At 44.2% G+C, this 26,685-nt stretch overlaps 1 protein-coding gene across 5 annotated transcripts in view; it reads right to left on the reverse strand.

The window, feature by feature from the left end:
• Positions 1-26,685, reverse strand: part of LOC147029419 (electroneutral sodium bicarbonate exchanger 1-like) — a 249,828-nt gene that overhangs the window by 157,115 nt on the left and 66,028 nt on the right. For 4 of the 5 annotated variants that reach the window (XR_015055899.1, XM_085872458.1, XM_085872457.1 and 1 more), the window contains exons 3-4: positions 12,783-12,923; positions 7,151-7,289 (exon numbers count right to left, since the gene is read on the reverse strand). Coding sequence is in view for 4 of the 5 variants with exons in the window: in XM_085872458.1 (XP_085728584.1) it covers positions 7,151-7,289; positions 12,783-12,923 (280 nt within the window). In the remaining variant the exon portion in view is untranslated. Of the gene's footprint in view, positions 1-7,150; positions 7,290-7,646; positions 7,777-12,782; positions 12,924-26,685 lie in introns of those variants that run through there. The other variant, XM_085872460.1, reaches the window with a different exon arrangement.

Raw genomic sequence — 26,685 nt, forward strand, 5'->3', positions numbered from 1 at the left:
GTTACAAACCTTCTGTCTGTATAAAAGCAGTGTTGGAACAGACTATGTTGCTACACCCTCTGAAGCATTATTTGGACAATATTGCACTGCAGGCAGTAGTATATTGCTACCATAATGGCGAGAAAAAGATAATTAACAAAGGAAGACAGACAGACCATTATAACCCTTAAAAGTGTAGATCTTTCCTTCAGAGAAATTGTAAAGAAGCCAAGGTGTCAGTGAGTACAGTTTCCTCCACCATCAAAAGGCACTTCGGACTGGAGGAAACTCTGACAGGAAGAGGTCTGGCAGACCCAAAGCCACAACACAATCAGAAGACAAGTTTCTGAGAGTCAACAGCTTGCGTGATAGGCAGCTCACAGGACAGCAGCTTCAAGCACAGCTTAACACTGGTCGAAGTAAGGAAGTCTCAGTTTCAACTGTGAAGAGAAGACTTGAAGTTGCAGGTTTGACTGGTCGAGTGGCAGTAATAAAGCCATTGCTAAGATGGCAAAATAAGAAAAAAAGAGGCTTGCCTGGGCCATGAAGCACCACCAGTGGACTACTGCAAACTGGAAGAAGGTATTATGGGCCGATCAATCAAAATTTGAAATCTTCGGTTCATCAGGCAGGGTTTTTGTCCGCCATCGAGTAGGCGAAAAGATAGTTCCTCAGTGGGTGACACCAACTGACAAACATGGAGGAGGAAGTGTGATGATCTGGGGCTCTTTTGCTGGATCCAGTCGGAGACTTGCACAAGGTGACTGGCACCCTGAACCAAAAGGGCTACCACAGCATTTTGCAGCACCATGCAATACCCTCTGGTCTAAGCCAAGTTGGTCAGGGGTTCATCCTACAGCAAGATAACGACCCAAAATATACCTCCAGGCTATGTCAGAACTACCTTAGAAGAAAAGAACAAGACGGTAGGCTTCAAATCATGGAATGGCCAGCACAGTCTCCAGACTTAAACCCCATCGAGCTGATCTGGGAAGAACTGGACAGAAGGGTGAAAGCAAAGCAACCGACAAGTGCAACACATTTGTGGGAACTTCTGCAACAGTGTTGGGAAGAACTTTCCGAACAATATTTGATTTCCATTGGAGAAAGAATGCCACGAGTGTGTTCGGCTGTTATATCTGCAAAAAGTGGCTACTTTGATGAGTCAAAAACTTGAGATGAAATTTTGTTCCACAAAACGATTCCATGATTTATTTTTTTATCTGCAATTGTTTGTTTGTTCTCTGCTTTAATTTCAGAGTACATTGAAACATTAAACTGCTTAAATTTAAGTAAAAACAGGTAAAATGGGGGTGTCTGAATCACTCACATAAGGATCGAAACGATGAGGCTCCACAATTCCACCGAAAGCGTTTCCATCACTAATTTTGTCTCCAATAGTTTCCTCAAAATCCCACTGATCAGTTTCAACATTCTGATTACCTTCAGAGTTTCTAATAATGGTGGAATCAGTAGTCCGGGAGCCAACCTGTGTACGAGGCTGTTTTAGGGTTGGACCTTACAGCCTCTGCTATAAAATTTTACACCCCCAGGATGTTTAGATATATGTTTGCAGTTCATGAAAACCAATGTTGGCAATTCATAAGCTCTTGCGAAAAATTTTGGCGGACGTTTTTGTTTGAGGAAGATTTGAAAAATTTGATAAAACAGCAATTGTCAATAAAATTTCTAAAAAAATTAAAAAATCACATTCATGAAAAATAAATGTGAACTAAATGTAAGAATTCAATCAGTGCATTGTAAAATGACAAAAAAAAATTGCCTTTGTGGAAGTAAACCTCGTAAAAGTACATAATTTTGTGAAAAATGCCTTAAAAATAACGTTTTTTGAAGATGGCCTTTAGAACTTTTCTTATCATAGGCAGATGCTGCATTAGAATACTAATTTCTCTTAATGTGATATGAACATGGTATCCATGGCTAATTAAAACAGCAAATTTGAGTGAGTTCTATCAATTTTTAAAGAGAAAATTAACATTTTTGTCAACCAAAGTTACCCCTACCCCCAAAATCCTCTTACTCTATTGAACACAGTTCGGTTAAGGTTTGCTGGATCCAGGTTGGGTACTTCACAGTTCACTCTTCCAAAGGAAAATTCAATGGTGTTTGGAGTGACATGGCCCTGGAGCAGACATACAACAATGAAGGGAAGACATCTCTGTTCAAAGGCATATCTCAGGCACCAGCTGCTCGAGATAAATATGTGAAGACAGCACCATTTCTCACAGCTGTATCAGAGAACATAAAGTCTATGGCTAATCTAGGCCAACAGGAATCTACTCATCATGGAGAAACACATAAGCAGGCAACAGAAGAACATATGCATGTTGAGGAGATCAAGAAAGTGATATGCCAGCAGATGATAAACCCATTCCAGTGTAACAACCAAGTGGATCTGCTCAATAGAGCAACTGGTGAGAAGGATGCTTCAAAAGACTTGGTCCATGCTCAAGCTAAGGGCATGGAAGCCATTATGAAAGCAGAAGAGGTGGTCTCTATTAAGATTGAACCACTGAAGCTGGTAACTTTCTCCTCACAGAAGAAATCAAACCCATCAAGGAAACAGAGTTTAATCAGGATCTATCAAGATGAGACTGCAACTACACGTGTGTTGTGTTTCTATCGAGATGCCGACCCAGTCACAAGACAGATTGCATTTTCCCATGAATGGACAGACTATCCATCATCCCTGTTTGAGGTTGATCCACGCTTAGCACAGGGGTTTGTAATGCGCAAAGGCAACAAGTCTGATTTCGTGGCAGTGCTAATTGCTGAAGCTGAGCAGGATGTTGTTTTACAGATGCCATCATTACCACAGAGTGACCTATACACAGTTTATCTGGTAGACACAATGGCATTTGTAAATAAATACCAAAAAATGGGTGCGAAAACATTTGAACTTCCCCAGCTGTATCTTCGCAAGCTCCTGCAGTTGAAACCTGAAATGTGCAACTGTGTCAACATCATTGGTGATCAGTATGATTTTGATGATAGCCATACTTTGAAGGGTGATGAGCAGCAGAGGAGAAACCAGACAGACCAGGCAAGACAATTCTCACCATCCAAGAGTCTAGAAATTCCGGACTGGAATTTATTCATGAAGAATCCAAGAAATAAAGGAAATCTTCAGAACTTCATTGGCACTTCCCTTTGTGAGAGTCCTGAAGCTATTCCAGATGGAGTGACCATCATTATTGGTGGTATGATGGAAAACAAAGGTCACACTCTTTCCATCACATCAGCATCAAGTTCAGTTCTGGACTTACCTTGTGAAGAACATGAAGAGGCAGAGACAAGGATTATTGCTCATCTTGCATATTGTGTGGAATATCTTGATCACCATCGAGCTGTTGTGCATGCAACAGATACAGATATAATTATGCTGTGTATATATCACTTCTGCTGCTTGAACACATTGCAAGAACTCTGGATACAACGGCAGAATCAATACCTACCTATTCATGAGCTGGTAGAAGTGTTGAGCAGGAAGTACCAGAAAATCCTCTTGATGTCGCAGCTACACTTCTGTGCACATATGTGTTGTGTGGATGTGACACAGTGAGCTACCCATTCAGAAGGGGAAAAGAAGAGGTCAGGTCAGGTATGGGAGCATGTGCCAGAACAGCGCGTCGCTGCGTCCACTTTCCGCCAGTACTCCAGGGGCCTCCATCTGGCCATCCCCCAGGCAGATGCCAGGCCCATCCCCATCTCCTTGAGATGATGGTCAACCTGCTGCAACCATGAGGCACGTGGTCAGCCCACTGGCCTCCTCCACTCATGAGACTCCCGCGCTGAGAGAATCTGGTGAGCAGGATCAGCGTCAGGAAAACGAGCCACATGTCCATACAGCCGCAGCTGACGCTCACGGACTATGCAGGTAACAAATCTCATCCGAGTCTCTCTCAGCAACCGCTCGTTGGACACAAAATCCGACCAGCGATAGCCAAGGATTCTTCGAAGAGACCTGGTACCAAAGGAATTAAGTCTCCGTCTCAGATCCTTGGTCAAAGTCCAAGTCTCGCACCCATAGAGCAAGACTGGAAGTACCAAGGACCTGAAGACTCGGACTTTCGTCCTCCCGCACAGGTACCGGCAGCGCCACACCCCATGATCCAGTGAATCCATGACTCCCCAGGCCCGACCCAGACGTCTATTGACCTCCGGCTCACAACCTGCGGAGACATGAATATCACTGCCAAGGTAAGTGAATCTATCCACGACCTCAACATCCTCACCACAAACAGACACAGACAGGACAGCAGCATCCAAGATGTCACCGAAAGCCTGGATCTTAGTTTTGACCCAAGAAATCCGTAATCCCAACGGCTCCGACTCCTCATTCAGCACCTCGAGGGCCCCCAAGAGGATGTCTAAAGTCTCCGCAAAGATGACTGCATCATCTGCAAAATCAAGGTCCGAGATCTTCACATTGCCAAACGATGCACCGCAACTTGATCTCTCCGACATCCTCCCTAAAATCCAGTCCATACAAGTGCTGAAAAGTGTGGGGGCAAGTACACATCCCTGACGAACTCCAGTAACAACTGGAAATAAGTCAGAGATGGTACCACCACACTCCACAGCACTCTCAGTACCAGAGTAGAGTTCAGACATCAGATCGATCAGTTTCGGTGGCACCCCACGAAGACCAAGAATCCTCCAGAGGACATCCCGATTCACTGAATCGAACGCTTTACAGAGATCAACATAGGCTGCAAGCAGCCCCTGCCGAAACTCTCGTCTGCGTTCGGTGAGGACACGAAGTGCAAGGATACGGTCAATCGTTGACCTCTTTGGTGTAAAGCCTGACTGTTCTGGACGCTGGTGCTCAAGCAGATGGTGGCGAACCCTATCAAGAATTATCCGAGCAAAGACCTTGCCCGGCACTGAGAGCAGCGTCACCCCTCGGTAGTTGTTGCAGTCTTGGCGATCACCCTTCCCTTTCCAGAGAGGGACAACAAGGCCCCTCTTCCAGTCAGTTGGGATGATGCCTGTGTTCCTGTGAAAAGAAGAGCGGCACAGGTTTCTCTGGGACTGATAGGAAACCTTCCCCACCTTGTTGATTTTGGAAGAGATAGTGAAATGGCAGCAACAGAATGTGTCATTAATGAGGCCAGAGTATACTGGACTGCTCTGCATGGCCAAAAAGGGTTCAGCTGTTTGGATACCCTCAGGCAGCATATGTTTGTCTCTTCAAAATTAGACCTTAGGTCACTGCCAGCAACAGAAGATGCGTTTTACTTCCTTGTTTTAAGAGCATTGTATCAATTGCTTCTGTATAGACGTGCACATCTCAGTGACCGAGCACTTCCCCCAGCCACAACATTTGGCAGAACCCTTATCAATGGAAAACTGGTCCCAATTCTCATGTCTAAGCCAGCCAAGCCAAACATAGACAAAACGGTGTCTTGCATGTGCAAATTATCCAAATGTCTGAAACGATGTTCATGCAAAAAGGCTGCTGTGCCTTGCTGAGTGACATGCATATGCCTTGGTCAGAGAGGTTCATGTGGTGGAGTTGTTTCAGAGAGTGACTCTTCCTCTGAAGAGGATGTTTCATGTCACAATATTGTGTTAATCCATTTCTAATTTTATCTTCCTTAAAACCATGGCATGTAAAAGTATGTTCTTGTTCCTGACCCCATTGATAGTCAAGCATTTCTGAGTTGCATAAATCTTTTGTTGTTTGACATATAACCTTGTCAATTGTAGGTAGGTTAAATCTACACCAATTGTGATATAGGAAATGAACTCCTCTTTAATATGAGGGGTCATTTGTGTATATAGGTTTAGTGGTTATGATTTTAGGACAATATGAATTACCCCTACCCCCATCCTACATCTTCGCTTTTGCCAACATTTTGTTATCAGATGGGGCTCGCAAAAGTGTTGACTGTGTTGTTGCGCAAGAGTTTCACCATTGCCAACATTGGTTTTCATATACTCAAAGGGTGTCTCTTTATGAAAATCAACACAAAAATTTTATAGCAGACCGGGCAATTATTTTTTAATTTTGATCGGTTGGCTCCCGGACTACAGTGTCGGAATCTGAGCTCGAAATACACTGTTTCTCTGTGCAAGCCGCCATTTGGCTCAAGGTGGGTACCAGGTGTGACGTCACTGGCAAAAATCAAAAATCGACACTCGAGCTTTTTCCGGCACTTTGTGGCAAAATAAAATGAAATAAAATTTCCCCTTCAATTTAGACCATGGTTACTGATTTATCAAGATTTTCAGAAATTATTTTTGCATTTGAGTTCCCTTAAAAAATTATTTTAAAATTCTCAGATTTCTGGATTTTCACCAAAATGGAATCTATTTGTCATTGTCACACACCCAACCTGTCCACCAAGATCTGTCCGAATCCATCCATTAAACTTTTTGAGATATCGTGCTATATATTGTTTTTGGCCCAATCTCTCAATGGTGAAAAATCGCTTAAAAATTTTAGCATCCGGATCCGAACCCGGATCTTCACCAAAATTGAATTTGTCCACGTTACCCACCCAACCTGTCCACTAATTTTGTCCAAATTCGTTCATAACTTTTTGAGATATCCTGCTCACACACAGACAGAGAGACAGACAGGGGTGAAATTATAACCTCCGTCCACCTTTTGTGGCAGAGGTAATGAAGCTGGACAAAGAAAAGACAATGATGACACCAAAGTACAGCATGGACCAAAACCAGGCCAGTGTTTGGATAACCCGGTTGTGCAACACGCATGTCCACAAAGCAAAACATGAGACTCAAGCTGTTACTACAGAAGGAAGAAGGAGAAAATTGTGTGGAATAGCTATGCTGGCAGAAGGACGGAGATCAGACTTCAAACTTCCTGATGGAAGATATGCTCTGTAGGGAAAATGCTCCCTCTCTCCAACTAGCACTCAGTCAACTCCACCAGCAGTGCTAAATTCCTTCAGTCACAAACACACACACTTCGATGTGGCGGTTAAGAGGGGTGGGTGGGTAAGGATACTCTCTGCAACAGCTTTGTATACTGTACAAAGCAATAATTGTGTTCTATGTCATATTATTTTTATCCTTGGGGTCGGTGAGCTGCGAAATGGTATTCAGAAATACATCTGATTTGCCAACACCCTATCCCCCTTGCCTTCAACGTTTAGAATACACTGAGGTGAAGACATACCGAGCGGTTTCCTTCCATTCACCATTCTGACCATCCTGTGCGCACAGCTCATCCATCTCGGTGAAAAGTTCATGAGGAATGTGCTCCTCATCTTCATCCTCCATGCCAAGAATAAACTGCACACGCTGTGACGGAGTGTCTGCCAAACACGATGCACACACAAAAGTCAAAGCAATGCCGACAATACGACTACAGTGACATTGTCCAACTGGAATGGGCACTCGGTAGAGCGCATACCTCTCCGCCAGGCCGGATCTGAATTTTGTATCCCACTGATAGGCCGGATCTGAATCCGTACCTTAACCAAAATAAAATTGGCTTGTTCTCGTCACCGACCCAAGTCATCCACCTAGTTTTGTCATTTAACCCATCCACAACTTTTTGAAATCTCTCAATCAATATATTATTATTAAATATAAAAATAATACGACAGCAAGAGGTAAACTTTTTGAAATCTCTTTTTGGCACCATCTCTCAATGATGAAGAATCACTTACAATTAAAAAAATTATTGTATTCAGATGTCGATCCGGATCTTCACCAAAATATAAATCAATTCGTCCTTGTCACACACCCAACCTGTCCACCACGTTTCGTCCGAATCCGCCGACAACCTCTTGAGATACCCTGCTCGCAGACAGAGGCAGACAAGCAGACAGGGGTGAAAACATAACCTCCGTCCACCTTAGGAGGCGAAGGTAACGAGAGAGCTCATAGAATACTTTACCCCATGCAGTCTTGTGATTAACAAAATAATAATAAAACAATAATAAAACTAGAATGACACTTGGTAGAGCACATACCTCTGCCAGCTGAACAGTTTACATTTGGTATACCACTGATAGGCCTGATCTGGATACGGACCTGAACCAAAATCGAATTGGCTTGTTCTTGTCAACGAACCAACTCGTACACCTACTTTTGCCAAAACTCATACACAGCCTTTAAAAATAACATCCTATATCGTTTTTGGCCCAATTTCTCAATGGTGAAGAATCACTTAAATAATTAAAATATTCTTAAATTTGGAATTGGATATTCAAAGAAATCGAATCAATTCGTCGTTGCCACATACCCAACACGTATACCAAGTTTCGTCTGAATCCATCCACAACGTTTTCAGATATAATGCTCACAGACAAACAGAAAAACAGAAAGACAGACAGGGGTGAAAACATAACCTCCGTCTGCTTTCGATGGCGGAGGAAACTCGAGAGTTCATCGAACACGTTACCCTGCACAGTCTTGAGATAAATATAATACAACTAGAACGGCACTTGGAAGAGCACATACCTCCGCCAGGCTGAACAGTTTACGTTCTGTATCCCATCGATAGGCCGGATCTGCATTCATACCGAAACCAAAATCGAATTGGCTTGTTGTTGTCATTGACCCAACTCATCTGCCAAGTTTTGTCATAAACCGTCCACAACTGATTGAGATATCATCCTGCACATCGTTTTTGGCCCTATCTCTCAATGGTGAAGATTCACTTCGAATATTAAAATATTCTGGTTTACAGAATCACATCTTCATCAAAATCGAATCATTTCCTCCTTGTCATACACCCAACCTGTCCACAAAATTTTGTCTGAATCCGTTCACAACATTTTGAAATATTCAGCTCACAGACAGACAGTGGTGAAAACATCAACTCTGTCCTTATCGGAGCGGAGATAACTAGAACATATGTGGGGTCTACGAGTGGCAAATTTAATTGGTCGAGATGATGTAAAATTCTGTAATATTTTGTCCAAATACAGCTAAATGGAAGGGTTTTGACAGTGCCAGAAGACGGTTTATGTGCTGCAGTGTTCAAGTGTATTATTCGATCGAAATAAAATAAAGATTTTATAGGTCCCGAAAAAAAACAAGCTCAAATGAACTAAGATCCTCGTCCTCTTAGTGATGACGTCATAGTTATCAGTTATGTATCAGGTGTGCGGTAAATTATCTCTAATGCCCTATTCAATTCCATCTGAAGTATTCAAAAAGCTTGCGTTGTTTCGGAGATGATTGTTTATGCGATTTCCATTGCGATATTATGATGTCATAACTTTTTTCTTGGAAGAAATTCCTCAATCTGAGATGGTTACTGGCTGTGTGTGAGCTTTCTGCATGAACATGTCAAGTTTCAAGATGTTCTGATGAAAACTCTTGGTTTGTGAAACAAAAAAAATTCAGAAAATAGTGACGACGTCATAAAACGAATATTACGTCATTGTGATGTATCAGATTTGCGTCAAATCATCTGTGCAAATGCCCCGTTCGATTTCCGCAAACAGAATTCAAAAAGCTTCCCCAGTTTCGGAGATAATCTTTTAGGCGATTTCCATTAGCGGTGATATTATGACGTAATAACTTTTTTCTAGGAATAATTTTCTAAATCGGAGATGGTTACTGCCTGCGCATGGACTTTCTGCATATACATGCCACTTTTCACGAAGATCCGATGAAAACTCTGGACTGTGAAACCAAAAAATGTGAAAAAATTGGAATGACGTCATAAAAACGGATATGACGTCATAATGATGTATCATTTGTGCGTTAAATTATCTCTGCTAATGCCCCGTTCCATTCCCGCAACCAGAATTCAAAAAGCTTTCCTAGTTTCAGAGATAAATTTTTTTGGGCGATTCCCATTAGCGGAGACATTATGACGTCATAACTTTTTTTTTTAGGAGGAATTTTCAAAATCGGAGATGGTTACTGTCTGCGCGGGGTATTTTTACATATATATGCCAAGTTTCAGGAAGTTTCGATGAAAACTGTAGGCTGTGAAACAAAAAAAGTCCACAAGAAGAAGAACAAGAACAACTACGTGAGTAAGACTTGGAGATCCTCCACGAGGATCTAAAAATACCGAAGTTTCTGCTGTTGACACAATGTCTAATACACCACCTTATTCAACACGAATAACATTAGTTATTCGTGCCTGGTGCTTGTGTCCTTGATGGCGTCATTAAAAACAGTATGCTTCTTTCTTGCAATGATTTTCAATTGTGTTTGACTGCCACGGATGGAAGATGGACACACGGACATCGTTGATTAGCTATGCTGTGGTCGGCCGAGAAGCGCGAAAACAGATCACAATGAGCAGAAAGTTGATGCACTCATCAGTGAGGACCGAAGGGTGACAGTGAGGGAGATCGCAGCACAGCTTGGCATGGGACAACATGATGTCTTGGGAAATTGTGGCAGACAGAGGAAAAAAAAAAAAACACAACAAAGAAAAAACAACCTCCATAATCCTCTGTGCGCATGCACACTTGGGAGAAATTCAGAGACATAGTAGTGCTAAACTACGGGTTGTTTTTCTGATTCAAGTTCCGATTTGTTTTCAAAATATAACATTCAATTGAAATCAAGTCGTTCCTCGATCATAAACTGATGTTTGTCCATAGAATGGCAGGCACACAGACAGGCGGAATTGAACCAATTGCTTAACCACACTTTTCGCTTCGCAGGAGCGGGGTAATAATATTCCCTTATTGTAATATCTGTTATTGTATTGTTTTGCACTGTGGTTTTATGATCGTCATGATTTCCAATAATAGCAATGGACAATCTCAAGCGTACATCTGCAAAAGCGGTGGATTGTCGAGTCGTCTCAACTACATTGGTCTATATGTTCCCCTTCTTTCTCCTCCATTAATTTTTTAATTTCTCAAATCTACCTGGCCTTCTCTCACCTGCTTACTCAATGAAATGGACTCATTCTCCCGAATAAGCAATGCAAGGCCACCGGAGATGAACTTGCGAGCCACAAAGCAGAGGAGTTCTGCGCACATGAGGTGACAATGCGGTGCAATGTGGTGTAGGATTAATTAATTTGGGCTGTGCGGTTTTGAAGATAATTTGGTTTTGTTGGAAGGTGATTCCACAAATCCGAATCCCCAGTGATAATGCTTTGAAAAGAAACAGGTTTAATGAATAACTGCGGTAGGGAACATGCAGTAAATCAATGCGATGTAAAGAAAGGGGGGAAAACCCCGAATGGCACAACACTCTTAAACTGAAGACAGAATGTTTCCCTATCTAAGTCAAATTTAGAACGCACAGATTTGTTCAGCAACACAGCAAAGACAAAAGAATGGGACAGAAATGGAGGTCGATGTGGAGGGGAGCTTTCGTTGAGGTGCATTTCATGTGGAGGCACAAATGGATCGCCGATTGGCTTGAAAGCAAGGGTCCTATCGCTTGTGCTGTGATTGAAGTCGACATGACTGGAATGATTCGACCTGCAGATGGGATGGCTCTTGCTGTGGCCTTGATGGTTCATGGTGTGACACATTCGAGAAAACCTGATTACAGTGATCTCCTGACACTCTCTGCAATGCTGATCCTTTCCTGACTCGACTCTGGCACTCACCTTTTTGGTTGTAAGGCACTGATAAATTCTCTCTTGACTAACTTTGCGCCAACTCCTTCATTGACTGACTCACAAACTGAGAGACACTTAAGACTCTCTCCCCACAGTGTCTTCATGGCTGGCTTAAATATGCATCATTATGCTCTCCCTGCTGTGAGATTTTTCCCCGCCCAGTGAGGGTCAGACATGCTGCGGCAAAGTGCATGCTCCCACTACGACAAAGTTAATCATGTGGACATGCCATGTCAAAGGAACAGGTGTGGGTGGGTGGACATTGGTGGGGCTCACACACAGAACTGCCATTTCAATGCAGAAATGTGGGGAAGTGAGAAATTACTGTGAGATTGTAACCCGAACAGGTCCTCTCTCGTTTACTACAGAAGGCAGTCACAAGATGGACGACGCAATTTTACTGTTATTTTCAGTAACAGCAAGACTGATTTTGCGTTCGGCCGAGTGTGGCTGAACTCGACACATGTAGCTTACCTTTAAATGACTGGCCAAGTCTTGTTCGAGCTGTAACTCCTGCTCGGGACTTTGGTTCTTCTTCTCAACCATTGGCACAAACTATTTCTCGACTCAAATAATGGTCGACAACCAACTCCTGTGTTGTCGAGTCCTTCGTCGGATCTCACTTGGTCGAGTCACATTACAATAGACAATAAAGATAGGTGAAGAATGGTAATTACAGAGGGGAAAGAGGGAGAAAAGAGACAGACGCAGGGGCTAGGGTGACAAGGAACTTCCGACACACTCAATTTCTGGTCGTTTCCAACTGAGGTTACAAAACACTTAGTCGAACATTCATTATGAAATAACTAATTAATAAATAACTCATTGATTAACCCCCAAGTCGTTTTCATAACAATAACATTAACCTGGTTCCTAATGTCGTAATCTTTTCGACAATATAAGAAGGACATGTATTACTTGTGAAATCAGCTCTTCCCATTAAGGCACTGCACAATGACATCATATAGTTTTCAATATATATGAAAGTCAGTCTACATTTTATTGAAGCAACCTGCATATTGAGAGAAGGAAAACGAAAATTCATCAAGGAAGGATGAATGAAAAGAAGAATAAGCAACAGAAAACAAAACAGGATAAAAGAGGCAATGATCAAATACAATGAAAGGCCAAATATAAGAGGAAAGGGGACCTGTAATACCATGCTCAGAGAAGTCATGAGAGAATTGTGAACTGCTTTGTAAAACACATGAATGGCATATTTCTGATTTTGCTGAGTTGTACACGTTACCATATGCTGGGTTGTCCCCTCCATCATTTCTGGGCTCAGAGTCCCTGCCTTGTGAGTGGTGCTGATGCCGGTGGTGACGATGCCGTCGGTGACTCCGTCTGTCGCGTGGCACGTGCACACCAACAAAGAGGGCATGATGGGCTGCAAGGGAAAACGGGGTGAAGTGGAAACAAAGCAAAACTAGAAAGCATCTCAAGATGCAAAGCTCGTCCACGTCTGCTTTGTACTCAAACTAAACTTGATGAAAACGACAGTTTAAAATAAATAAATGATACATTTTATTCATTTGTGTGACCCATATTCTCATAATAAACGTTTGTTGAAAATTTGATGATAAAAGCTCAAATGGTAAAAAACGTTATTGCCGAGACAGACAGACAGACAGTGGCACAGACAGATGGGGACACAGACACAGACACGTGGAAAACCCCACCTCCTGCTATGCGGAGGCACGAGCTATTAATGCAAACAAGGAACATTCAATTAATTTCAACAAAGAGCAGAAACTTAAAACAAAACAACTTGGTGTGGAATGATAAAAAGGCCACATACATTTCACATATTACAAGGACAAAGGAGAGGAAAGAGGCGAGTCATCGACTTTGGCAGTTTGAGAAAAATGGAAGGACAATAAGGGTGAAGGAATGGAGAGGAAGAAGTAATAACCAGAGAGTTGGTGTCAAAGCCACCCAACGCTCGCCTGTTTATACATTTTTCGTTTTTTAAAGACTAGTCTAATAATATTTTTTATAAAGCATTGCAGTGAAGTCTGATCCAAATAATTTTAAAGCAATATATGTATTTGTATATTGTAATCAGTAAAAAATAGTGTGGTAGATAAAAACATTAGAAAGGAAAAAACTTTAACGTTGATGTGCTACAAAAAAGTTAAGTTCAAAACAGGTCAAAAATTTAAAAAATTTGAAATTATTTTTTCATTTCAACTTCACTACACCAATAGTATACCCCAAAGGAACCTCCATGCCAAATATCAGCATCCTAGTACACATATTAATGAATGGCAAGCTTCTAAATAACTTGCACAAAAAACTTTAACGTTGATGTGCTACAAAAAGTTAAGTTCAAAACAGGTCAAAAATTTTTCAAATATGAAATTATTTTTTTATTTCAACTTCATTACACCAATAGTATACCCCAAAGGAACCTCCACGCCAAATATCAGCATCCTAGTACACATATTAAATGAATGGCAAGCTTCTAAATAACTTGCACCAAAAACTTTAACATTTTCACGCTCACGCTGACGCTGACGCTCACGCCGGGAGTATCGCTATAGCTCTCTGTTCATAGAACAGGCGAGCTCAAAATAGGACCACCTGTCCTGAAGCTCACCTGGATCAGGAGCAAGTCACACAAACCCCATGCACACCGCCTTAGACCCTGAATTTTTTTTAATGCCATTTACAAACTTTGGTACATCAAGGGTAATGAAGGTTGTGGTCAAGTTTCATTGAAATTCTGTGTGTAGTTCGGAGAAGAGAGCAAATACCTATTTTGGGGGGTCAGAACCCCCCCCCTTAGACACCCTTAATGAACGCAGATTTTGATGCAATAAATACACTTTGGTACATGATGGGTGAATGAGGGTTGTGGTCAAGTTTCATCCAAATTGTGTGTAGTTTCCGAGAAGAGAGCAAATACCTATTTTGGGGGGGCCAACCCCCTCTCCCCACCAGTAGAACCCCTTAATGCATGCAGATGTCAATGCAGTCGATAAATTTTGGTCCCTCATGTGTGAGGAATGTTGTGGTCAAGTTTCATCAAAATCAACTAACAGCTCGGTCAACTAACAACACTTTGTGGAGCTGCAGCAGTGAGACAATTTGGGCCGATTGTCGAACTTGCAAGGGGGACAATCCGACTGTCACTCCAAAGATACAGTGTCACTGAAACTGCAGAGCAGAATTCACTCAGAAAAAGTTGACCAAGCCGGAAAAAAACAACAGTTCTGCAGCTGAACACAATGCGGAGGACCTCGGTGCTCTTCGAGACAAGGACTTGTTCATACATCGTGAAGAGTGTACGACGAAACCTGCATCTTTTGTCAGCAACAACGTATATCAAAGGAACAAATAGCCATTAACCCTTGAAGCCGGCAGAAGAACTCAGAGCTGACAAAACAGTTCATGACATCGCAACTCAGCGCTGAGATGAAATCATTATCTCTGTGACCTCAAGAGATAATGTCACAGCACAAGCACACTATCGCCGTGTTGCAGAGACTACGCATGCCAAAAGCTGGAGAAAGCCCATTCTGATTGTGGTGAAGTGGAAGACTGACTAAAGAGTGGAGAGGGTCACTCTCCACATGCTGTTTGAGAAATACTCGGGGTGGTATTTTTTTTCAAACCCACGGACTGTTCCTCCGTCTGAACTCACTTCGCAAAATCGTCTCCTTCGTGAGCGCGAAGTGCAATCGACGAGGTCACAGACTCGAGCAAAAATAATATACATCGAAATCTTGAGTTGGAGTTTGCAGCTTTGCCATTTTCTCCTTTCGGTTTGAGATGGTACGTTGTATATAAATAAATAATTCAAAGTTGTGTGGTGGTCGTGGAGATGGTACGGTGTAAATAAATAAATAAATGATTTGTCTGAAAACAGATACAATCCTGTAGTATTCTTTCCTGTTATATATTATTTTAAAATTGCCCAAATTGTAAATGTGTCCAATTGCGAAATCATTTGACGTGCGTCCATTTGACGTCCAATCATTTTTGAGTAGAGTATGCACCGACGGACAGGTGGATGGATTGACAGATGGACAGGACCAAAATACGAGGGCCATACCAAAAGTCCTGAGCATCAGTGGATTCCACATGTTGGTGCTGAATATAGCAGAGAACATGAGTTATTATCAATATCTATCCATGTACACCACTGGTGTTCCCACCATTCACCGCGACAAAATTCCTGTTGACGACATATTGTTTCACCAACGTGCAGCGATTGAATTCCTCGTGAAGGAAAACAACTCAGCTGCAGATATCTATGGCCGATTGAGTCAGGTGTGCGGGGATGCCTGCGTCGACGCGAGCAGTGCCAGAAGGTGGATGAAACACTCCAAAGATGGACGCACGGACATCGTTGATTTGCTATGCTGTGGTTGGCCGAGAAGCGCGACAACTGATCACAATGAGCAGAAAGTTGATGCACTAATCAGTGAGAACCGAAGGGTGACAGTTCGGGAGATCGCAGCACAGCTTGGCATGGGACAACATGCTGTATTGGGAAATGATGGCGACCTTGGGAAAAGGGAAAGTTTGTTCCTGTTCAGTTCCCGATTTGCTTACAGAGGAACACAAAAAAAAAATGCATGGATGTGTCATCACAGTTCCTTCAATGACATTCTGTCGAGGGCGATGACTTCCTGGTCCATATTGTGACTGGTGATGAAAGCTGGTTCCACCATTTCAACCCAGAAACCAATCAGCAAAGCATGGAATGGCATCACTCCACATGTCCAGAAAGGAAGAAGGCCAAAAGAGTATAGTACCCTCCACCGGCAGAGTTATGGGAACCTACTTTTGGGATGCATATTGGTTGATTTCCTCAAGCAACTGAACTGTGTACTTTGGGAAAAGTGCCAGATGAAAAAATCTGTCATCTTTCAACATGGCAATGCTCAACCTCACACTGCACATCTGACATTGAAAGAAAACTCAAAGAATGGCTGGGAAGTGCTCCCCCAACCCCCAAACATCATCAATGATCTCTCGGACTCTCTGGAAAATCCTCTATTTCTCTTTGCCGATGACTCCACCCTCTGCCGTACCATCTGTCATCCCTCAGACCGGCAAGCAGCAGCTTCTTCGCTCACTGCAGATCTGGATAAAATCACAAACTGGTCCAACACGTGGAACATGTCTTTCAATCCAGACAAATCTCACACTCTCACTATGTCTCTTCGAAAGGACCGTTTACAAAACCCCCCCATCCACTTTCTCAACAATCCTCTGGAAGAAGTCTTTTCTTTCAAGCTTCTGGGTCTCACTATCTGCCATGACCTTTCCTGGGAAAGTCACATTTCCAACCTTGCCTCAAAAGCCAGTCGCCGACTGGGAATCCTCCGTCGTGCAAAGTCCTTCCTCGGCCCTCTTGAGCTCCTGACCACTTACAAAGCTTTTGTCCGTAGCCTGATGGAGTACTGCTCTCCCCTCTGGGCTGGTGCGCCTGCCTCCCACCTTTCTCGACTTCACGCTGTCGAAACCAGGGCTTTTAAGATCATTGGCATCTCCCGCAATGAAGCTGAGTCTTTGGGCCTCTCACTCAATCACCGCAGGTTGGTCGGTGGTCTTTCTGTCTTCTACCAACTCCTCTCCAGCCTTGCCCCCCCTGCTCTCTCTGTGATTTGTCCCAACCACATTTCCACAGGGCGCTCAAGGTCCGCCAACAACCCCCTTCTGGTAAAACTACCAAAATCACGAATCTCTGCTCATCTTCACTCTTTCATTCCTCTTTTTTCCCGCCTTTGGAATAAACTTCCTCACTCTATTCTTTCCCATTCTTCCCTCCAGGCTTTCAAAACAGCTGTTCACCACCACCTCTTATCTTCCCCCATCCAAATCCTCGATCTTTTCTACCCCCGATAATCCACCCAAGCCCACTTCCTTCAATTCTCCTGCTTTCCTTCCTGAAAGTCCCTGTAATGTCCATCTTCTCTTCGCCATGTTCCCCGTCCCATCCCCATCCCTCTCCCTTCCACAGTTCACCTAATGTGTCTGTTCCCCAATGTTTTGTCCCTTCCACTCCCGCCCCTCTTGTCTCATGCCTCCTTGCTGTGAGTTGTGTGTTAGCTCTCATACGAGCCTCGACCAAGGTATACAAAAAAAAAAAAAAAAAAAAAAAAAAAAAAACATTCTGGAATTTGCTGCCTCGGAATCCCATTTTGGCCCTTGAAAGATCACATGAGAGGAGAGCACGATGAAAGAACGACGAGGCAGTCCAGATAGTTATGCGTGAAGTGTTGGATGAAAAGTGTTGGAACAGACTTCTTCCACGGCGAGATTTTTCAGCTCTTGCAGCGTTGGCAGAAATGCATGGATCGTTCTGGAGATTTTGTCGATAAGTAATTTGTTATGTCCAGGTACTATTTACAATAACAGTTTTCTTCCATGTACTTTTCTTTTACTGTATAATAAATGTGCTCACGACTTTCGGTAGAGCCCAAGGTAGGGCCCTCTGCAGCTTGATGGAGTACTGCTCTCCCCTCTGGGCTGGCTCCCCTGCCTCATGTCTTGCTCACCTTGACACCATGGAAACCAAGGCTTTCAAGATCATTGGAATCTCTCATGATGAAGCTGAGTCGATGGCCTATCACTTCACCATCACCGTTTGTGAGGTCGGTGGTCTCTGTGTTCTTCTGCCTCCTTTCTGGTCTTGCACCCTCTGTCCTCTCCGTGCTGCCCCCCCACCCCCTTCAGGTATCTGCAGGATGCATAGGGTCCATCAGCAACTCTCTCCGTGTGAAACTGCCAAAATCCAGGATCACTGCTCACCTCCACTCATTTGTTTCTCTTTTTATTCCCACCTGTGGAACCAACTTCCACATCCTCTTCAATCTCATTCTTCCCTCCAGGTCAAGACAGCTGTTCACCAACCATCTGAAATCATCCCCCATCCAAAACCACGATCTTCTCTACACCAGTTAAACCACCCACAGCCCTCCCAAAAATTCCCTTCTGTATCCATATTGTCCACCCCTTTTGTGATGGTGTCCTTTCTCTTCAGGGTGGGGTATCACAGGCAGTATCTTAAGATCGACATAATTTGTGATATATTTCAATGCTCTTCAAAATCCCTTGGCCAATTTGTCTTTTCTTGGCCAATCTGAACTTCTGACAACCTCCAAGGAGTAGGTACTATGGAGTACTACTTCACCCTTTGGAATGGCACCCCTGCCTCAGACCACACCCTTCCTGATGCCGTAGAAAGCAAGGCCCTCAAAAATCATTGGGATCTCCCGCAATGAAGCCGAGTGTCTCGGCCTGTTACTTTCACATAACTGACAGGTTGCTGGCCCCTTTGTATTCCACCACCTCAATTTTGGTCTTGGACCCTCTGCTCTTTCCATGTTTTGTCTCCCCTCCTCCCAAACAAGGTTTCTGCAAGGAGCATGCAGATAACCAGCAACCCTGTTCTGGTGCAACTCCCAAAATCCAGAATCACTCCTTAGTTCAGGTCAGGTCAGGTATGGGAGCATGCGCCAGAACAGCGCGTCGCTGCGTCCACTTTTCGCCGGCACTCCAGGGGCCTCCGTCTGGCCATCGCCATCTCCTTGAGATGCCGATCAACCTTCTGCAACCACGAGGCACGTGGTCGGCCCATTGGCCTCCTACACTCAGGAGTCTCCCTCACTGAGAGAATCTGGGGAGCAGGATCAGCATCAGGAAAACGAGCCACATGTCCATACAGCCGCCAATGACGCTCACGGACTATGCAGGTAACAAATCTCATCCGAGTCTCTCTCAGCAACCGCTCGTTGGACAGAAAATCTGACCAGCGATAGCCAAGGATTCTCCGAAGAGACCTGGAACCGAACGAATTAAGTCTCCGTCTCAGATTCTTAGTCAGAGTCTAATTCTCGCATCCATAGAGCAAGACTGGAAGTACCAAGGACCTGAAGACTCGGACTTTCGTCCTCCCGCACAGGAACCGGCAGCGCCACACCCCATGATCCAGTGAATCCATCACTCCCCAGGCCCGACCCAGACGTCTATTGACCTCTGACTCACAACCAGCAGAGACATGAATATCACTGCCAAGGTAAGTGAATCTCTCCACGACCTCAACATCCTCACCACAAACAGACACAGACAGGACAGCAGCATCCAAGATGTCACCGAAAGCCTGGATCTTAGTTTTGACCCAAGAAACCCGTAATCCCAGCGGCTCCGACTCCTCATTCAGCACCTCGAGGGCCCCCAAGAGGATGTCTAAAGTCTCTGCAAAGATGACTGCATCGTCTGCAAAATCAAGGTCCGAGATCTTGACATTCCCAAACGATGCACCGCAACTTGATCTCTCCGACATCCTCCCTAAAATCCAGTCCATACAAGTGCTGAAAAGTGTGGGGCCAGTACACACCCCTGACGAACTCCAGTAATAACTGGAAATAAGTCAGAGATGGTACCACCACACTTCACAGCACTTTCCGTACCAGAGTAGAATTCAGACATCAGATCGATCAGCTTTGGTGGCACCCCACGAAGACCAAGAATCCTCCAGAGGACATCCCGATTCATTGAATTGAACGCTTTGCAGAGATCAACAAAGGCTGCAAGCAGCCCCTGCCAAAACTCTCATCTGCATTTGGTGAGGACACGAAGAGCAAGGATACGGTCAATCGTTGACCTCTTTGGTGTAAAGCCTGACTGCTCTGGACGCTGGTGCTCAAGCAGATGGTGGCGAACCCTATCAAGAATTATCCGAGCAAAGACCTTGCCCGGCACTGAGAGCAGCGTCACCCCTCGGTAGTTGTTGCAGTCTTGGCGATCACCCTTCCCTTTCCAGAGAGGGACAACAAGGCCCCTCTTCCAGTCAGTTGGGATGATGCCTGTGTTCCAGGCAGAGCACAAAACTGCATGCAACGACACGAGTCCATCATTTCCACCAGCCTTGAGAAGTTCGGCATGGATGCCACAGATCCCTGGAGCTTTGCCCCGTTTCAACTGGTTCACCGCAGGACGTGTTTCTACAAGCGAAGGTGGACCACAGTTGATTCAAGGGTTAGCAACAGGGATTTTAACACCCTTGACGTCCAACTCGACAGCTGGGGGATCAGCCTGGTACAACCGCTCAAAGTAAGTGGCCCAGCGGGCCTTCACTTCAGACTCCTCTGTTAAGAGCCTTCCACTCTCTGCTCTTGCTGCAGTGCTCTGAGGGATGGGCTTGGATGAACGCAATGCGCGAATTCCCCTGTAAGCGGGACGAGAATCACCTGTCCACAGGTGATGCTCTACCCCCTCACAGATTCCTCGCACATAGGCCTCCTTGTCCACCCTCAGTGCACGTACAGTTTTATGCCTCAGCTCCCTGAACAGCTCAGCTCTGCCATTCAGCCTGGCCCGCGACTCTGGTCAATGGTATCCAGTGTCCCTTGAGAGACAAAATTCTTCTTTGCCCTGCGGTGAGCTCCAAGACGTCCACCGGCAACATCAAGGACGGTGGTCTTGAAGGCACTCCACAACTCGTCAGGACCCCCCAAAGCACCCAGACCCCCCAAGTGTCCACTCAGCCTGTTCACAAACTCCTCAGCAACTCTCTCATCCCTGAGCTTGCCAACATCCAGCCTAGGCTGGGATGGTACCATTCTCCAGGATTTAAGGTGCAGCTTTGGAGATGCTACAACAAGCCTGTGGTCAGTATTGAGGAACTGAGTACTCCGGTAGACCCTGCAGTTCTGGATCATCCTCCAGCGACTGTCAATGAGGACATGGTCAATCTCCTTTGCCGCACCGCCAGCATTGGAATACCAAGTCCAGCGATGAGCTTGTGGGCGCTGAAACCATGAACCAGCCACCTGAAGTCCATGACTTCTTGCAAATTCAAGGAACTTAGTGCTGTTATGGTTCATAGTTCCTGACCCATGGGGAACAACACACACCTCATAACCATCCCTATCAGTTCCAGTCGATGCATTGAAATCCCCCAAGACTAGAAGTGTATCTCGTCTGGGGCACTGATCAACCACAGACTCGAGCGTGGCTTAGAATGCATCCTTCACGGTGAGATCACTCGCCTCAGTCGGAGCATAAACAGACAACAGGGAAATGACATCTCAGGAGTGACAAATCCTTAATCTCATAAAACGCTCGTTGACCGGTGTTACCTCAATTATCATTGGGGTCAGCTTATTGGACACAGCTACAGCAACTCCTTGGGTATGGTAACCATCAGAGCGAGCAGACCAATAGTAGGTGTAACCACCCACCATTATCTCGCCGCAATCCGGTCTCCGAACCTCAGAGAGAGCTGCAATCCCGATGTCCAAACGCTTGAGCTCAGATGATAACAGAGACAGGTGATCATCCTCTCTTAAGGCCCGGTCACACCTTGACGTTTTCGCCAACGTATGCCGATTTTTGAATTTTTTTTCTAAAACGCTGGCACACGTTGAATACGTTATGGGTAAGTTTTGATAACATTGAGAGCACGCTGAAAAACACTGCCATACGTCGTTGTACGCTGGCTTTAAACGTTGTACTTTTCGGTTGTCCTCAAATTTTTTCATGCTTGAAATTTCACGACGTATGCCGGCGTATGACTCACACGTTCCGCTACGCTGGCCACAAGTTGTATGCACGGTCTGCGATCGTTGACAGACGTCAACACATGCTACTTGTAAGTTAATCATAAGTTGAGACACGCCGAGGTTGTTGAGTCATAAGTTGAGTAATGTTTAGCGTACCCGAAACTTATTTCTAACCTATGATTAACGTGTTGTTGGCACGTTACGCGATCGTTGCCACACGTCGACAGACGTTACTTTTAAGTTACTCATAGGCTGAAAGACGTCGGTATAATGGATCGTCCTTGCGTCAGCGTCCACGGCCACGGCCAGGACACTTATTTGCAGCATTCTTCAAACTTTTCTTTGGCATGACGAGGATGTTCACACTTCGATGTCTAGCTTGGCTATGATTCCAATTGTCCATCGGCAGCGTCTATTTAAAATAGTCGAGTTTGAGCGTTTTAACACGTTCAGAAGAAACGCTTCAAATTTCAAAACCCCAGCGTCAAAAAACAAAGGCGAGTGACAACAATTTAAATCGTTCATTGTAAACAATGAAAATAGCTGAGTGGTACCGTTTAAAAGTCGTTGAGTGTAAAAAAACATCCAATTGTTGAGCGCAAGCGTCTACTTTCAATAGTGGAGATGCAGCCATTTAAATCGTTGAGTGGCAGCCTATGAATTGCAAACCCCACGTCACCGGCAAAGATAAACTGCCGCACAATATGGATAAGTTAGGCTATCGTTGGGCATAGTTTGTGAACGCCGGCTTCCAAATAATTATTCGTTGGTATATCGTATCTATAAGTAATCAAAGCGCTCTATGCACATTATTAGTTCATTGTGCATTTGTCCAACCCGTTATGAATAGACCTAAATCGTAAAAACAAGCCATAGCTCATTGTTGAAAAAGCCCCATAAAAAATTAGCCGCGAAGAACTTCGAACAATGGTGAAAAGATGTCTCCTACCCGTGGACACGCGGACGCAAGGAGAATCCATCATAACCCACACCCTCCCCCTCACACTCACCTACTACTGCCAACATGAACAAACTACTACTAATACTAATACTAATACTGATACTGATACTGTTACTGTTACTGCTGACATGGACATCGACTCAAAAAGGACTCGAAAACACTGTTGGGTTCCCCTTTTATGAACACCATTTTTATATACCAATTCCCAAAACTGCTGGGAACACGTCTTGAAATGGCAGTTGTAAGCTAGAAACACGTTCATTTATTTTTTTTTGTCGACCGGAAGACGTCATTGGAATACGTCTACATACGTCGATGTGTGTTGGGACTATGTAAAGAATTGGTTCAAAGCACGTCAAACATAAGTTAGAAATAAGTTTCGTGTAAAAAAGACATTACCGCGACGTGTTTCGACTTATGAGTGGCTTATAAGTAGCCTTTGTGGACGTGTGTAAGCGTCCGCATATCGTGTGTAAAACTTATCCCCATCGCATGCGGAACGTGTGTCATACGCCAAGTACGTCGTAAAATTATGAACATGTTTAAAATTTCATGACGTACTCTACTTACTACGACGTATGATAGCGTATTTAGCGTTCTACTCACGTATACCAAACTTACTCATACCGTATTTGACGTGCCCCCAACGTTTTAGACACATTTTTCTTAGGTCGGCATACGCTGGCAAGATCGCCAAGGTGTAACTGCGATGTTGACACTTCCATTTCTACGGCAGTTATGATTCGAATCGTTGTAAGTCAGCCTTTTAATAGGCTACGTCACGACATCGTCGGGGATGCGTGGAACGCGCTATGCCTAAGTTAGACTATCGTTGGGCATCGGTTGTGTAGGCCGACAACAGGTTCAGCATTCGTTGGTATAAGTTATCTATAACACAACGAAACGTTCTGTGTCCGTTACCAATGCGTTATACATAAGACCAAGTCGCTATGAATACGTCCGAATCTTTAAAAAAAACATCAAAAGTTCAATGTAAGCCAGCGTTTTACATACATTTTAATACGTTGCCATCGCTGGCTAAAACGTCAAGGTGTGACCGGGCCTTTAGGGATAGGACATTCCAGGCACCCACCCGAAGGGACCGCCTCAGGTTAACCCAAGGAGACCGCCGTCTGGTGGACGACACCTCAGCACCACTCCGACACACTCTCCCACAATCTGACCCAGGGAGGTCCCCCGTGGTTTCCCTCCTTTCATCAAAGATTGGGGGTCCCGAAGGCTTTGCCCCAATCCCGTCATCCGGTGAGCTGCCCTGCGAAGGGAAGCTGCACAGGAGGTACTCCCATGGAGTGGGTTTTCAGATTTTTTTTTTGCGTTTTTGTGTTTTGCGGAATGAAGGGTTTTATGGTGGCCGGAGTGCAAATCCTGCCACCAACCTCTGAATAAAAAAGTAACCCAACTGCAGGAGGCTGTCTGTAGACACACTTGGGTACGAGATTCCACCTTAGTTCCACTCATTCATTACTCTTTCTTTCCTGCCTGTGGAATCAACCACCTTAGAATTCAGTCCCATTAATTTGTCCAGGGCTTCAAGACAGCTGTTCACCATGACCTTAGGTCATCCCCCCTCCATACTTATGGTCTCTTCTACCTCAAGTTACCCCATTCCCAAGCACTCCCTTTTCCAGGTTATAATATATATATATGTATATATATATATATATATATATATATATATATATATATATATATATATATATATCTCTCTCTCTCTCTCTCTCTCTCTCTCTCTCTCTCTCTCTCTCTCTCTCTCTCTCTCTCTCTCTCTCTCTCTCTCTCTCTCTCTCACCTCTTTTGTTGGTTGTCTGTCAGTTTGTTCTTTCTCTGTTTCATCCCCACTTTCCCGTTCCTCTTCGTGCTGCATTTCATTCATCTTGAGTGCAGCTTGTTCACCCACATGTGTCCTTTCCCCTCCCACCCCACCACTTGATTCCACTCTCACTTTTACTCTGCTGTTGGTGTTTTCACTTTTCCACTCTGTTCCCTTCCATTCTGCTCCAGGCCTTTCACGAGCCTCGATCATGTATATGTATTTATATGTATATACATAAATAAATCCCAGCCTCAACTCTTGTTATTTCTTCCATATTAGGAATTGCCTTCCAGAGCCTCTGTGTCCCAATCTTCCCTTCGTCGTTTCAAGCAGGCAGTGTACTGACATTCCTTGTCCTCCCCATCCTGAACCAATTTTTTTTTTTTTTTTTACACACATCCTCACCCAACTTTCCCACATTCATGTTGTAGTGTTTCCTCCCCTCCCATCTCTTCTTTCATTCCCTTGCATTTTGTGTCCAGGAGTAGGCCCACTGTCAGTCAGTTTCCTCGGTCACCTCACTCTTCCATGAGCATCAATCTCGTAGAGGGAAAAGAGCATTTAATAACAGCTCAGCTTTTTCTGCTGGTATTAAATTTTTGTGTGTCTGGAATTCTTTAAACCTATAACAAAGTTATATTCTGCAGTTATCATTGCAACTGGGTATACCCCGAGGCTTGTCTTCAGCTCTTGGAGTGAACATCATCTTCATGATTTGAATGAAATACATTAGACTTGCAGGGGCTTCCCTGCCAGGTGAGTTTTTCCTGGCGGTGGTTTTGGAACGTGTTGGACATTGAAAAGTGATGGATTTGTTTGGCCTCGTGGAGATTACTTTTTACTTGTGGATCGGTGGAAGCACTGTCTGACCCCACATTCCAATACACACTTTGCAGCAATCTTTGGTAGCCTCAAAACGGATGTCAAGTTCCAGAGCCAAACGTTTGAAGTACCTAAACCCCAAATTTGGGATCTCTAGGTGCTACGGTTTGGCAGTGAAAGAATAACCGACAAACACACAAACACACAAGCACTTGAAAATATGTAAAAGATAATGTAAAACCTTGAAAATCTGCAAGTGAATAAGCCAAGAGTGTGGTCCATCATGGAGACAGGTTCAGATTAATCAATAAACTTTGAATTGACTTCTGAACACAAAACAATTGTTTTAAGTGACAGTAAAGCATAGCAGCTTCACATGGCTGTGTTTCCAAATGGCATGAGCCAACTTGAAGATCATGTCCTGTTCTGGCCCAGCCTGAGTTACTGTTCCATCAAGAAATATCCGAAAACATCACCACGTTTGACAAATTTTTGGCAAAGTCTTGGGCTTTATAGTGTGGAAAAAATAAATAAAGTTAGTCAGCATTGAAGAACTTCCACGCACCGGCTTTCTCCCAAAACTGCTATTCCTACATCAGATTATAGAGCATCTACTATCAATGGATGAGGTGTGTGTGTGCGTGTGCGTGTGCGTGTGCGTGTGTGCGTGTGCGCGTGTGCGCGTGTGCGCGTGTGCGCGTGTGTGCGTGCGTGCGTGCGTGTGTGTGTGTGTGTGTGATACACGTACGTCTACTCATTAATTACAAACTCTTGAAATGGACCTTTTGACCCTTTAGACTGCTGAGACCCTTTCGAACTATGAAGACCCTTTAAGACCGTGAAGACACCAAAAGTCCCAAAAGTGCCTGAGGAGCCAAAAAGTTCCTGGGAAGGATCCAAAAAGTCCTAAAAGTTCCCGAGGACCCAAAAGTCCCACAAAGTTCCTGAGGACCCAAAAGTCCCAAAAGTCTCTGAGCACCCAGAAAATTCAAAAGTCCCAAAGGGCCCAAAA

This window comes from Eptatretus burgeri, chromosome 3, assembly GCF_056783735.1.
Source record: "Eptatretus burgeri isolate ZD-2024b chromosome 3, Ebu_testis_v1, whole genome shotgun sequence".
Lineage (NCBI taxonomy): Eukaryota > Metazoa > Chordata > Myxini > Myxiniformes > Myxinidae > Eptatretus > Eptatretus burgeri.